The sequence below is a fragment of the Symphalangus syndactylus genome, chromosome 22, assembly GCF_028878055.3.
Source record: "Symphalangus syndactylus isolate Jambi chromosome 22, NHGRI_mSymSyn1-v2.1_pri, whole genome shotgun sequence".
Taxonomy (NCBI): domain Eukaryota; kingdom Metazoa; phylum Chordata; class Mammalia; order Primates; family Hylobatidae; genus Symphalangus; species Symphalangus syndactylus.
Genome location: NC_072444.2, coordinates 21,656,847 through 21,670,073, shown reverse-complemented (window position 1 = coordinate 21,670,073; position 13,227 = coordinate 21,656,847). Strand labels below are relative to the sequence as shown.

At 48.5% G+C, this 13,227-nt stretch overlaps 1 protein-coding gene across 2 annotated transcripts in view; it reads left to right on the top strand.

The window, feature by feature from the left end:
- Positions 1-13,227, top strand: part of PLEKHM2 (pleckstrin homology and RUN domain containing M2) — a 51,529-nt gene that overhangs the window by 20,504 nt on the left and 17,798 nt on the right. For both annotated transcript variants that reach the window (XM_055262190.1, XM_055262189.1), the window contains exons 2-3: positions 12,528-12,634; positions 12,998-13,107. In XM_055262190.1, the coding sequence (XP_055118165.1) occupies positions 12,528-12,634; positions 12,998-13,107 (217 nt within the window). The remainder of the gene's footprint in view (positions 1-12,527; positions 12,635-12,997; positions 13,108-13,227) is intronic.

The following is a 13,227-nucleotide window of genomic DNA, read 5'->3' as shown; positions in this document are numbered from 1 at the left end:
TCTCGCTTCTTCCACTTCCCTCACCCCCTCTTCTGACCCAAAATAGGCAGAATGGCATACTGAAGCCCCATGTTCAGCTCGTATCATCACCTGTCTGTACCACCAGCCCTCTATTATTTTGAAACAGATTTCCAGACATCCATAAATGTTTCAGTACGTATTGTTAAAAAATGAGGATTCTTTTCTCACATGACCCAATGTTACAAAAAATTCACGATAACTTTTCCTCAATATCATCAAATATTTGTTGTTTCGCGTTCCAGCTGCCTCATCACTGTCATGTTTAAATGCCTCATTTGCTGATGTGGGATCCACGCAAGCTCCTGCCCTCCGTGATGAGCGCCCATCAGGCTGCTGCCCCTGCCCCTGCGCCCATGTGCTTTCCTCACGGTCCCAGCACCTCCCTTTTAGGCCCCTGCTGCCATGACCCTGGCGACTGACCACACCTGCCCTTGGGAAACTTTCCTCACTCGGCTTCTGGAGCACACACTGCCCATGTTTTCTGCCCACCTCGCTGGCTGTGCCTTCGTGGTCTAAGACAGTGATCCTCAGCCCGGGCCAGGCATCAGGATTACCTGGAGTGTTACAGTGCTGCTTCCTGTGCCCTGACTCCAGAGTTTCTGATGTCATTGGTCTGGAAAGGGGCCTGGGCATTATTGGGCTGCGTGGGTGAGGACCCCTGGTCTAACGCAGCCCTGGCGGCTCAGTACTCAGACGCTCCTCCTGCTGCACACTCACGGCTTTCAGTGGCTGGCGGCGCCCACCTCCCCTTGAACTTGAGATCCATTTCCACAGCTGTGTCCTTGATGTCTCCACATAGATATCTTTTTTTTTTTTTTTTTTTTTTTTTTTGAGATGGGGTCTCACTCTGTCACCTAGGATGGAGTGCAGTGGTGCAATCTTGGCCCACTGCAACCTCTACCTCCCAGACTCAAGTGATTCTCCCACTTCAGCCTCCCGAGTAGCTGGGACTACAGGTGTATCATGCCATCACGTCCGACTAATTTTTTGTATTTTTGCTGGAGATAGGGTTTTGCCATGTTGCCTAGGCTGGTCTGGAACTCCTGAGCTCAGACGATCCACCCACCTCGGCGTCCCAAAGTGCTGGGATTACAGGCGTGAGTCACTGTGCTCGGCCTCCACATAGATATCGGATAGGTGTTCTGAACTTATGCCAGAGCTGAACTCCACCCGATCCAGAAATGGCTGCCGTTCACCTGCCCAGAGCACACCTCAGAACTGTTGCTGGCTCCTCCCTTTCCCTCATGCCCCACATTTAATCCATCGCTAAATCCCTGGGGCTCTGCCTTCAGATCTGTATCTGACCCCTTCTCCTGTCCTCCACACTGTAGCCAGCTCCCAGCCCCCACTTTCCCATCAGCGGGGCTGCTAGCCTCCTAACCAGGCTCTGCCTCCACCCTGGCCTTTCACAGTCTGTCTACTCACCATACAGAAGCTGTGGCAAGGCTGGATATGGTGGCTCACGCCTGTAATCCCAGCACTTTGGGAGGCTGAGGTGGGTGGATTGCTTGACCCAGGAGTTCAAGACCGATCTGGGCAACATGATGCAACCACATCTTTACAAAAAGTAGAAAAACTAGCCTGCTGTGGTGTCGCACGCCTGCAGTCCTAGCTACTCGGGAGGCTGAAGTGGGAGGATCAATTGAGGCAGAGGCTGCAGTGAGCCAAGATCGCGCCATTGCACTCCAGCCTGGGTGACAGAGCAAGACCCTGTCTCAAAAAACAAGCAAGAAGCTATAGCAGCTTTGTAACAGTGATGTCGGGTTATGTACTTCCTTGTTCTCAACCTGCCAACAGCTTCCCATCAAACTGGTAATGAAACACAAAGCCCCTCGTACAGCCTGTGTGACTGTGCATGATCCGGCCCTCAGCTGCCTTCTTGACCTCATCTCATGCTGCTCACCCCCTCACTCCCTGAGCTCCAGCCACACCAGGCTCCTCACTGTTGCCCCTGCTGTTCCTCTAACTGGAATACTTTCCCCCTGGATGCCACAATAGCCATTTCCTCAGGGAGATCTTCTTGGCTCCTTGTTTGTTTGTTTGTATTATTTTTTGAGATGGAATTTCGCTCCTGTTGCCCAGGCTGGAGTGCAGTGGCACGATCTTAGCTCACTGCAACCTCTGCCTCCCAGGTTCAAGCAATTCTCCTGCCTCAGCCTCCCAAGTAGCTGGGATTACAGGTGTGCGCCACCATGCCTGGCTAATTTTCTGTATTTTTAATAGAGATAGGGTTTCACCACGTTGGTCAGGCTGGTCTCAAACACCTAACCTCAGGTGATCCACCTGCCTCAGCCTCCCAAAGTGCTGGCATTACAGGCGTGAGCCACTGTGCCCGGCTTCTGTATTTATTTTTTTCCCTCCGGTGGCTCTGGATTTATAACATATTTCCACATCCTGCTTCATTTTTTTTTTATAGCACTTACTACTCCCTGATGCCATATTATATATTTGCACTAATTTATCTCTGCTACCGTGTCTGATATGTACATAGCAGGTGCTCAGTAACTGTGTGTTGAAATATGTGACCCTTCACGGCTTGAGCCTCCCCTTCTGGCCACTGCTGAACTGAGCTTTGAGCAAGAGGCAGCTCCTCAGCCGAGCCTATCACAATTGTGCATTCCTTGCCACCTCTGCTCCAGGCTCCAGACCGAGGGCCAGCATGCTTCTTCTGTAAAGAGCCAGGTGCTAAATAGTTCAGGCTGTACAGGCCATGCAGTCTCTGAGACCAGACTCTATCTCAAAAAAAAAAAAAAAAAAAAAAGAGAGTGCATAAAGTGTAGGCTTTGGACTGGGCACCATGGCTCATACCTGTAATCCCTAGAATTTGAGAGGCTGAGGCAGGAAGATCACTTGAGCTCAGGAGTTTAAGACCAGCCTAAACAAAATAGCAGAACTCCATCTCTACAAAAAAATACCAAAAAAAAAAAAAAAAAAAATTAGCCAGGTGTGGTGGTACATACCTGTAGTCTCAGCTACTTGGGAGGCTGAGCTGGGAGGATCACCTGAGCCCTGTAGGTTGAGGCTGCAGTGAGCTGTGATTGCACTACTGCACTCCAGCCTGGACAACAAAGTGAGACCTGTTTCTAAAAACACTGCTCCACTTGCTGTCATAGCACAAAAGCAGCCACAGGTGACACATGAGCTGATGGGAGTGGCTGTGTTCCAATAAAAGCTTACACACAAAACTTGGAGGTGGTCCCCTAGCCACCCTGCCCTAGACTCCCACGAATTCTGAGATTTTCTGCCTTTCCCCAAAATCCACATGAACAGAAAGGAAACACTTGGAACCACTTGGCAGTCTGATCAGCAGGATGAACTTCTTCCCAGAAGCGGGGAAAGCCCCTCCTGGAGCAGCTGCAGCTTTTTTAAAAAACTGAACAAGATACATCCTCACTCGGGAGATGCCAGTGTGGGGCCAAAGGACAGAGAGCATACCAGCAAGGGCTGTTGGTAGAGAAGCTACCCTGGCCACTCTCCTTGGTCTGTCTTCCAAGAAGCAGAACTGGAGAAGACTCTGAGCTCATGTCTACCATGGGCTTTTAGTTCTCATAGTTTATATTTATATTTATATTTTTTTGAGACGGAGTCTCGCTCTTGTCGCCCAGGCTGGAGTGCAGTGACGTGATCTCAGGTCACTGTGACCTCCACCCCCTGGGTTCAAGTGATTCTCCTGCCTCAGCCTCCCGAGTAGCTGGGATTACAGGCACCCACCATTATTCCCAGCTAATTTTTGTATTTTTAGTAGAGATGGGGTTTCGCTGTGTTGGCCAGGCTGGTCTTGAACTCCTGACCTCAAGTGATCCACCTGCCTCGGCCTCCCAAAGTGCTGGGATTACCAGCGTGAGCCACTGCACCTGGGCAGTTCTCATGATTTAAAAGAGAGGGAACTGCATTTTTCTTTTTCTTTTTTTTTTTAACGGAGTCTCGCTCTGTCGCCAGGCTGGAGTGCAGTGGCACGATCTTAGCTCACTGCAACCTCCACCTCCCGGGTTCAAGCAATTCTTCTGCCTCAGCCTCCCAAGTAGCTGGGACTACAGGTGGACACCACCACGCCTGGCTAATTTTTGTATTTTTAGTAGAGACGGGGTTTCACCATGTTGGCCAGAATGGTCTCGATCTCTTGACCTCGTGATCCACCTGCCTCGGCCTCCCAAAGTGCTGGGATTACAGGCGTGAGCCACCGCGCCTAGCCCAGAACGGCATTTTTCTTTCTTGGGTTCCCCTAAAACATATTAGGAGGGGATTTAAATAGAGTCTAACTTTACAAAAAAGTTTTTAAAAATAGAGATGGTGTCTTGCTATATTGCCCAGGCTGGTCTCAAACTCCTGGCCTCTAATGATCCTCCTTCATTGGCCTCCCAAAGAGCTGGAATTATACTCGTGAACCACCATGCCTGGCTAGAGTCTAACATTTTACATACATTATTCATTCAGGGACCTCCAACCCAGGTTTGATGAAAAGACCTGGGTTTAAAATCTGTCTCTGCCCCTTACTAGCTCTGTGACCTACTTACGGGGTTGCGGTGGTGATTAAATTACGTTTGAAAAGTGTGTCATCATCATCATAGCTGCTAACATTTGTTAAGTGCTTATGATGTATCGTGTACTTGATAAACATAGTGTAAGCATTATGAACCCTCATGGCAACCTATAGGGAGGGTCCTATTACTAAGCCCATTTTACAGACAAGGAAAACGAGTTTCGAGAGGTTAGGTAACTTGCCCAAGGTCACACAGTGAATGAGTAGCAGAGTCAGCATTCAAACCAAGTTGTCCGACTCCAGAATCCACACTCTTAACAGCTCTGCCACCGTCCTGATGCACAGAGTGTGCACTCAATAAATCATGGCCCTAATTGTAGTGGGTATTAGCTCTACCAGCAGGTATTGAGTGCAACCAAAGAGTAATTTGGCATAAAAGATGGCGATTGTGCTTCCAGGCTGGGTTATATTTGTTATACTCACCCCATTAATTCTGTTCTGGGGTCCTCATTTGTTTGATGTTTGCTTTCCTTCCACTCCTGTTCTTTCAGAGCCTTCTGATCTTACTGGAGCGGGAGGGAGGTGGTTACCAGCTGCGGCCTCATTACAGCTAAGAGAGTGCCACTGCTGTTTGTTTACCTTTATGTGCTTTGCTGCCCAGCTCCCAAAGTCTTTAAATAGCCACATGTGGCTAGTGGCTACTGTATTGGACAGCTGAGGTCTAAATAGTCGTTTTATAACCCATTTTGCAGATGAGAAAAAATGAGGGTTAGAGAGTTAAGTAATTTGCCAAAGGTGCCCACCTCTGTAGTCGCAGAGCCACACTTTGGACCTGGGTTTCCTGCCTACTGAGCCTTCTCTCTCCACCACCGTGGCATATACACTCTTTGTACTGTACTTTTTGCAGAAATTGTTTCAAGGCACAGATTGCTTCCTAACTCATATACCATGTGTAGATATGCAAGCCACCTTGAAATAAATGTGCAGGACATATCTAAAGAAAGCTATAAAAATTACCAAAGGATATAAAAGAAGACCTGAATAAATGGGGAAAAGACTCCCTGTTCTTGGATAGGAAGACTCAATATTGCAATATTATTTCCTCCTCCAAATGATCTCTGGATTCAGCATAATTCTAGTACAAGCCAGGCGTGGTGGCTCACGCCTGTAATCCCAGCACTTTGGGAGGCTGAGACGGGCAGATCACGAGGTCGGGAGATCTAGACCATCCTGGCTAACACGGTGAAACCCCATCTCCACTAAAAAAAATACAAAAAATTAGCTGGGCATGGTGGCGGGCGCCTGTAGTCCCAGCTACTCGGGAGGCTGAGGCAGGAGAATGGTGTGAACCCAGGAGGCGGAGCTTGCAGTGAGCCGAGATTGCACCACTGCACTCCAGCCTGGGCAATAGAGCGAGACTCTGTCTCAAAAAAAAAAAAATTCTAGTACAAATCCAGAAGAAAATTGTAGTGAAATTTGATTAAAATAATGTACTAGAACAGCCAAAACAGTTTTGTTGTTGTTGTTGTTGTTTGAAATAGAGTCTTACTTGGCTGCCCAGGTGGGAGTGCAGTGGCATGATCTCGGCTCATTGCAACCTCCACCTCCTGAGTTCAAGCAATATTCCTGCCTCAGCCTCCCAAGTAGCTGGGATTACAGGCATGGGCCACCATGCCCGGCTAATTTTTGTATTTTTTTTTAGTACAGACAGAGTTTTACCATGTCGGCCAGGCTGGTCTCAAACTCCTGACCTCAGGTGATCTGCCTGCTTTGGCCTCCCAAAGTGCTGGGATTACAGGCGTAAGCCACTGCACCCAGCAACCAAAACAGTTTTTTTTTTTTTTTTTTTTTTTTGAGACGGAGTCTCGCTCTGTCGCCCAGGCTGGAGTGCAGTGGCGCAGTCTCGGCTCACTGCAAGCTCCGCCACCCAGGTTCACGCCATTCTCCTGCCTCAGCCTCTCCAAGTAGCTGGGACTACAGGCGCCCGCCACCACGCCTGGCTAATTTTTTGTATTTTTAGTAGAGACGGGGTTTCACTGTGGTCTCGATCTCCTGACCTCGTGATCCGCCCGCCTCGGCCTCCCAAAGTGCTGGGATTACAAGCGTGAGCCACCGCGCCCGGCCCAAAACAGTTTTGAAAAAGAATGTTGGGGGGGCTGGGGTGGACTTGTTCTGCCCATACCAAAATGCTGAATAAAGTGAAAATTTTAAATGGAGGACTAGCACAGGAATATATAATAGGCCAACAACAAGTAGTTTTAAAAGGGGCATATTACATCACAAATCAGCCAGGCATAGTGGCATGCATTTGTAGTTCCAGCTACCCAGCAGGCTGATGTGAGAGGATTAGGAAGAGCTGGACCATTAATTAACATTAATAAATACGAGGGCTGGGTTCCGTGGCTCACGCCTGTAATCCCAACACTGGGAGGCCAAGGCAAGCAGATCACCTAAGGTCAGGAGTTTGAGACCAGCCTGGCCAACATGGTGAAACTAGATCCTTACCTCATGCCATATATAAAGCTGGATCCTTACCTCATGCCATATATAAAGATCTAAACATAAGGGAACCTGGCCGGGTGTGATGGCTCACCCCTGTAATCCTAGCATTTTGGGAGGCCAAGGCAGGAGGGTCCCTTGAGCCCAGGAGTTCGAGACCCACCTGGGCAACATAGGGAGACCCTGTCTCTATCAAAAATAGAAATAAAATAAATAAAAACGTAAGGGGACCAAAAACCAGCAGTGAAAAAACAAAAAAGATCTAAACATAAAAACCAAAACCAAATTATCCTAAAACTATAAAAGAAAAAAGGCACTTTAGTGGCCAACCGTGGTGGCTCATACCTATAATCCCCACACTTTGGGAGGCTGAGGTGGGCAGATCTCTTGAGCTCAAGAGTTCGAGACGAGCCTGGCCAACATGGCAAAGCCCCATCTCTACTAAAAAATACAAAAATTAGCCAGGCGTGGTCAAAGGTGCCTGTGATCCCAGCTACTTGGGAGGCTGAGGCAGGAGAATCACCTGAACCTGGGAGACGCAGGTTACAGTGAGCCAAGATTGTGCCAGTGCACTCCAGCCTGGGCAACAGAGTGAGACTCCATCTCAAAAAAAAAAAAAAAAAAAAGAAAGAAAAAAGGCACTTTTGTAATCTTATACTGGGAAAAATGGGAAACTATAAAGGAAAAGACTGGCAGATTTGACTGCATCAAAATCTTTTTTGCATCAATAGGGCAAAAAAATGACAAGCAAAGTTTAAAGGTCAATTGATAATGGGGGAAAAATAATATATAACAACACATTATGTTAAATCCTTAAAGAGCTGCAATATGGCTGGGCGCGGTGGCTCATGCCTGTAATCCCAACATTTTGGGAGGCTGAGGCAGGCAGATCATCTGAGGTTGGGAGTTCAAGACCAGCCTGACCAACATGGAGAAACCCTGACTCTACTAAAAATACAAAATTAGCCGGGTATGGTGACGCATGCCTGTAATCCCAGCTACTCAGGAGGCTGAGGCAGGAGAATCGCTTGAACCTGGGAGGCAGAGGTTGCAGTGAGTCGAGATCGCGCCACTGCACTCCAGCCTGGGCAACAAGAGCAAGACTCCGTTTCAAAAAAAAAAAAAAAGCTGCAACAAATAACAACAAAAACACAAGCAGCCAGTGGAAGATTGGGCAAAGGCTGTGAATACTTAGTTCCTAGAAGAAGAGAAACACGTGGCTAATAAGGATGTTCCACTGCGCTTTTTTTTTTTTTTTGAGACGGAGTCTCGCTCTGTCCCCCAGGCTGGAATGCAGTGGCGCAATCTCTGCTCACTGCAAGCTCCGCCTCCCAGGTTCACGCCATTCTCCTGCCTCAGCCTCTCTGAGTAGCTGGGACTACAGGTGCCCGCCACCACGCCCAGCTAATTTTTTGTATTTTTAGTAGAGACGGGGTTTCACCGTGGTCTCGATCTCCTGACCTCGTGATCCGCCCGCCTCGGCCTCCCAAAGTGCTGGGATTACAAGCGTGAGCCACTGCGCCCGGCCTCCACTGCGCTTTTAATCAGAGAAGTACAACTTAAAACAGGTACTATTTTTCACCAAATGGACTGGAAAAAATTAGACTAATTATATCCAGTGTTGGCCAGCATGGTGGGAGTGTAAATCAGTCAGACATTCTAGACGGGCAGGTGGCAGGACCCAGGCAGATTGTAAATGTGTTTGTCCCTTGGCTCAGCAGTTCCCCTTGCAAGCACTCACCATACAGAAGCATCCACACAGGACCGCACAATGGTCACTGCAATATTATGTGCAATGTCCAGGAACTGGATATGATATCCATATTGAAGTATGGTGCATCATAATGATATGGAAATATACATGGGTATACCTTAAAGGCAAAGCAAGTTTCAGAACGAACATAGCATGATCTTATTTTCCTTTTTTTTTTTTTTCTGAGACAAGTTCTTATTCCAGGCTGGAGTGCAGTGGTGCCATTACAGCTCACTGCAACCTTGAACTCCTGGGCTCAAGGGGTACCTCCCCCGACCCCTGCCCCAGCCTCCCAAGTAGGTGAGACTATAGGTGCATGCCACCACGCCCAGCTAATTTATTTTTATTTTTATTTTTCACCCCAGCTGGAGTGCAGTGGTGCAATCTCAGCTCACTGCAACCTCCACCTCCTGGGGTCAAGCGATTCTCCTGCCTCAGCCTCCCAAGTAGCTGGGATTACAAGAATGTGCCACCACACCCAGCTCATTTTTGTATTTTTAGTAGAGACGGGGTTTCACCATGTTAGCCAGGCTGGTCTCAAACTCCTGACCTCAACTCATTTGCCCGCCTTGGCCTCCCAAAGTGCTGGGATTATAGGCGTGAGCCACCATGCCCGGCTAATTTTTAATTTTTTTTTTTTTTTTTTTTTTGTAGACACGGCATTTCGCTGTGTTGCTGAGGCTGGTCTCAAACTCCTGGCCTCAAGCGATCCTCCTGCCTGGGGCCTCTCAAAGTGTTGAGATTACAGGCATGAGCCACCACTCCTGGCATTCCTTTTTTTCTTTTTTCTTTCTTTTTTTTTTTTTCTTTTTTTCTTAGGTCTGTGTATACAGGAAAAGAGTTGGGGGGATACGTGTGCACCAAGCTGTTGGCGATAGTAAATGGGAGCAAAGGGGCCTTTATTCTTTATACACACCTCTGTGTTGCTTCCATTTTTACAATGAGCAAATGCTTTCAGAATAATTTTTCTTTAAAGGTATCTTAGCTGAGAAAGGAGTCTGAGTTCCAGCCCTGGGTCCATCACTTAACTAAAAACCATATTGAGGGACTTAACCTCGTCTCTGTAAATACACACATATACACATTCTTTTCCATGTGGGAATTATAATTCAAGAGAATTAATAATATTCTGGTTTTTTGTTTTTTTTTTTTTTTGAGACGGAGTCTCGCTCTGTTGCCCAGGCTGGAGTGCAGTGGCGCGATCTCGGCTCACTGCAAGCTCCGCCTCCCGGGTTCATGCCATTCTCCTGCCTCAGCCTCCCGAATAGCTGGGACTACAGGCACCCACCACCGCGCCCGCCACCACACCCGGCTAATTTTTTGTATTTTGTTTAGTAGAGACGGGGTTTTACCATGTTAGCCAGGATGGTCTCGATCTCCTGACCTCGTGATCTGCCCACCTCGGCCTCCCAAAGTGCTGGGATTACAGGCGTGAGCCACTGTGCCCAGCCCTGTTTTGTTTTTTTTTGTTTTTCTTTGTTTTGTTTTTGTTTTTGGAGACAGAGTCTCACTCTGCTGCCTAGGCTGGAGTGCAGTGGCACGATCTTGGCTCACTGCAACCTCTGCTTCCCGAGTTCAAGCAATTCTCCTTCCTCAGCCTCCTGAGTAGCTGGGATTACAGATGCCTGCCACCGCACCCAGCTAATTTTTGTATTTTAGTAGAGAACGAGGTTTCACCATCTTGGCCAGGCTGGTCTTGAAATCCTGACCTCGTGATCTACCCGCCTCGGCTTCCCAAAGTGCTAGGATTAACAGGTGTGAGCCACCACACCCGGCCCTGTTTTGGTTGTTTAATGAGAACATTGCACTAGATCTCTAAGGATGCTTCCAGCTCTAACATCTGTCTGTAGGCTCTCTGATCTCAGATTTACTCAGATTTTGAAATTAAAAAAAAAAAAAAACCTCTACCCCAGTGTGGTGGTACTTAATACTGAAGTGTGCAATAATGTTTCCAGCTGTTGCTGAGAAGGATTATGCAGTTTTTGCAGGCTTATTGCTCTTTCTTTCAGCTCTAGAAATCTTTCCTTCTGGTGCTCTGATTTGCCTGCCTCTGGGAGGAAGGGAAGGGAAGACCCTGCAGGACTGAGGTTTGTCCTGGCTGACAGGCCTGCCAGGCTTGTTCCGGGCTGCAGAGAAGAGAGGCTATTTTTGTTGTGGGAGCTGAATTGTTGGCCTCTCTCCAGGAGCACATGCTTGTTGGTGTGGTTGATGCATCTTGCCTGCTGTGGCCATCTCTACCACTGCTTCCAGAACACACTTGAGAATACGTTTGTCCCAAGAGCTTAAACCTGAGGTCAGGATCAGGCATCTGTGCTCTTTTCTTGTGTTCTACTCCCTTCTGGCCATTGGAAGGGTGGTAGCAGAACAGGATATGGCTAACGTGAACTTGGGAGACTTTTCTCCTAGAGCTGTGCTTGAAAGGGGCCCTGTCTCTGTAACTGCGGTTGCAGTGAACTCAGCCCAATATCTGGGCTTTCTTGTCCTTAAGTAGGCTGATGGAGCTGCCCTTGCCTTCATCAGCCTGGTGGGGTTTGCACTGTGCTGCAGTTCATCTCACCTACTGTCCAAATCTCCTTTTATCAGCCCAGTCCAGGAATAGTGGTGTCCTTCTTGGTGTAGGGCTTAACATGAGCCTTGCATGCACCTAGATCCATATCCAGCATTGCAGGCAATTCTAGTATTCCATGTCAAGAAGGCTGGCAAGAAGGCTGGTGGGGCAGGTGCCCCAGTCCATCAGCCCTTAGTGTATGCAGAGGGTAGCTCCAAGTGGGGCCACTGTGATATGAAGGAGGATTGTTTGAACTCAGGAGATTGAGGCTGCAGCAAGCTGTGATCACACCACTGCACTCCAGCCTGCGTGACAGAGTGAGACCCTGTCTCAAAACAAACAGGCCGAGCACAGTGGCTCACGCCTGTAATCCCAGCACTTTGGGAGGCCCAAGTGGGTGGATCACCTGAGGTCAGGAGCTTGAGACCAGCCTGGCCAACATGGCGAAACCTCTTCTCTACTAAAGATAAAAAATTAGGTGGGCGTGGTGGTGGGCACCTGTAATCCCAGCTACTTGGGAGGCTGAGGCAGGAGAATCACTTGAACCCATTAGGCGGAGGCTGCAGTGAGCCGAGATCATGCCACTGCAGTCCAGCCTGGGCAACAGAACAAGACTTTGTCTCAATAAAACAAACAACAACCAAAAAGAAAAGAAAAAAAGATACTTTTCTAATATATGACTGGGAAAAATGGGAAACTATAAAGGAAAAGATGGACAGATTTGACTGCCTAAAAATTAAAAATTTCTCAATAGGGCAAAAAAATAACATAAGCAAAGTTTAAAGGTCTATTGACAATGGGAGGAAAATACGTCTAGTGCTCTCTGTATCAATGCCCCCACTCTGGGTTTGTGTGGCATTGATCTAGACAGCACTATACATAGTGCCCCTGAAGTTGTGCCATGCTGTGGCCCTGGCCTGAAGCTTGCCACCACTTGAGACCTATGCATGGACTATGGATCCCTCCAGCCTCAAGTTGTCATTGTGCGGACTGCTGACTGGGTGCCTCTTGGGGACTGGGCTGTAAAGATACAGCCGTTGCCTGCTGGAACCTCCAGTGCCAGAGCAGCAGCTGGGACAGGATGGTTTGAGGTAGACGTCTCTGTTGGTCATTGTAGATACACTATTTGACTGGTTTTTTTTAGCTACCTTCTTGATTCCAGAACTTTTGTGGCCCTCCTCTTAATCCATTTCTGATTTGGAGGGGTTCTTTTTCTTTTCTTTCAGTTGCAGAGCTATTTTGCTGCATGTGAGGATGAGACCCCTGCCATCCGGAACCATGACAAGGTCCTGCAGCGTCTGTGTGAGCACCTGGACCACGCCCTGCTGTACGGGTAAGGTGGAGGAAGTTTCCAGAGACCACGGAGCACAACCCAGGCCATGAGTAGCCTCCACAGAGAAACCCTTAGCTTCTCTGCCTTTTCTTTCTTCCCTCCCCTTGGCAGAAAGGCATTTGTCCCACTCAAGTGGGCCACAGTCCCTCTGTAGTTACCCCAGTAAATCATCTCTAGGCAGACATAAATGATGGAGGGAGGATTCGCCACAAATGACATGATGGTGTGAAGGTGTGCTGGGTGCCTGGGAGACCTGCTGGGGATCCATCACTTCCTGCCTTGCTCTCACTGCTGGACCAGCCAATTGCAGCTTCCCAGCGTGGCCCCATGCAGGTCACAGCAGCTCCTGTCCTGTTTTCTCAGACTGCAAGACCTCTCCTCTGGCTACTGGGTGCTCGTGGTGCATTTCACTCGGAGAGAGGCCATCAAGCAGATCGAGGTGCTGCAGCATGTGGCCACCAACCTGGGGCGCAGTGAGTAGTCAAAAGGAGACGCTGGGGAAGGGACCAGCTCCACCTTCTCTGTGGGTAGCTTGGGGCTCTGTCCCAGGTTTACCCCCAGGGTCAGCCCTGGGAGGCAAATTACCTGGTGGT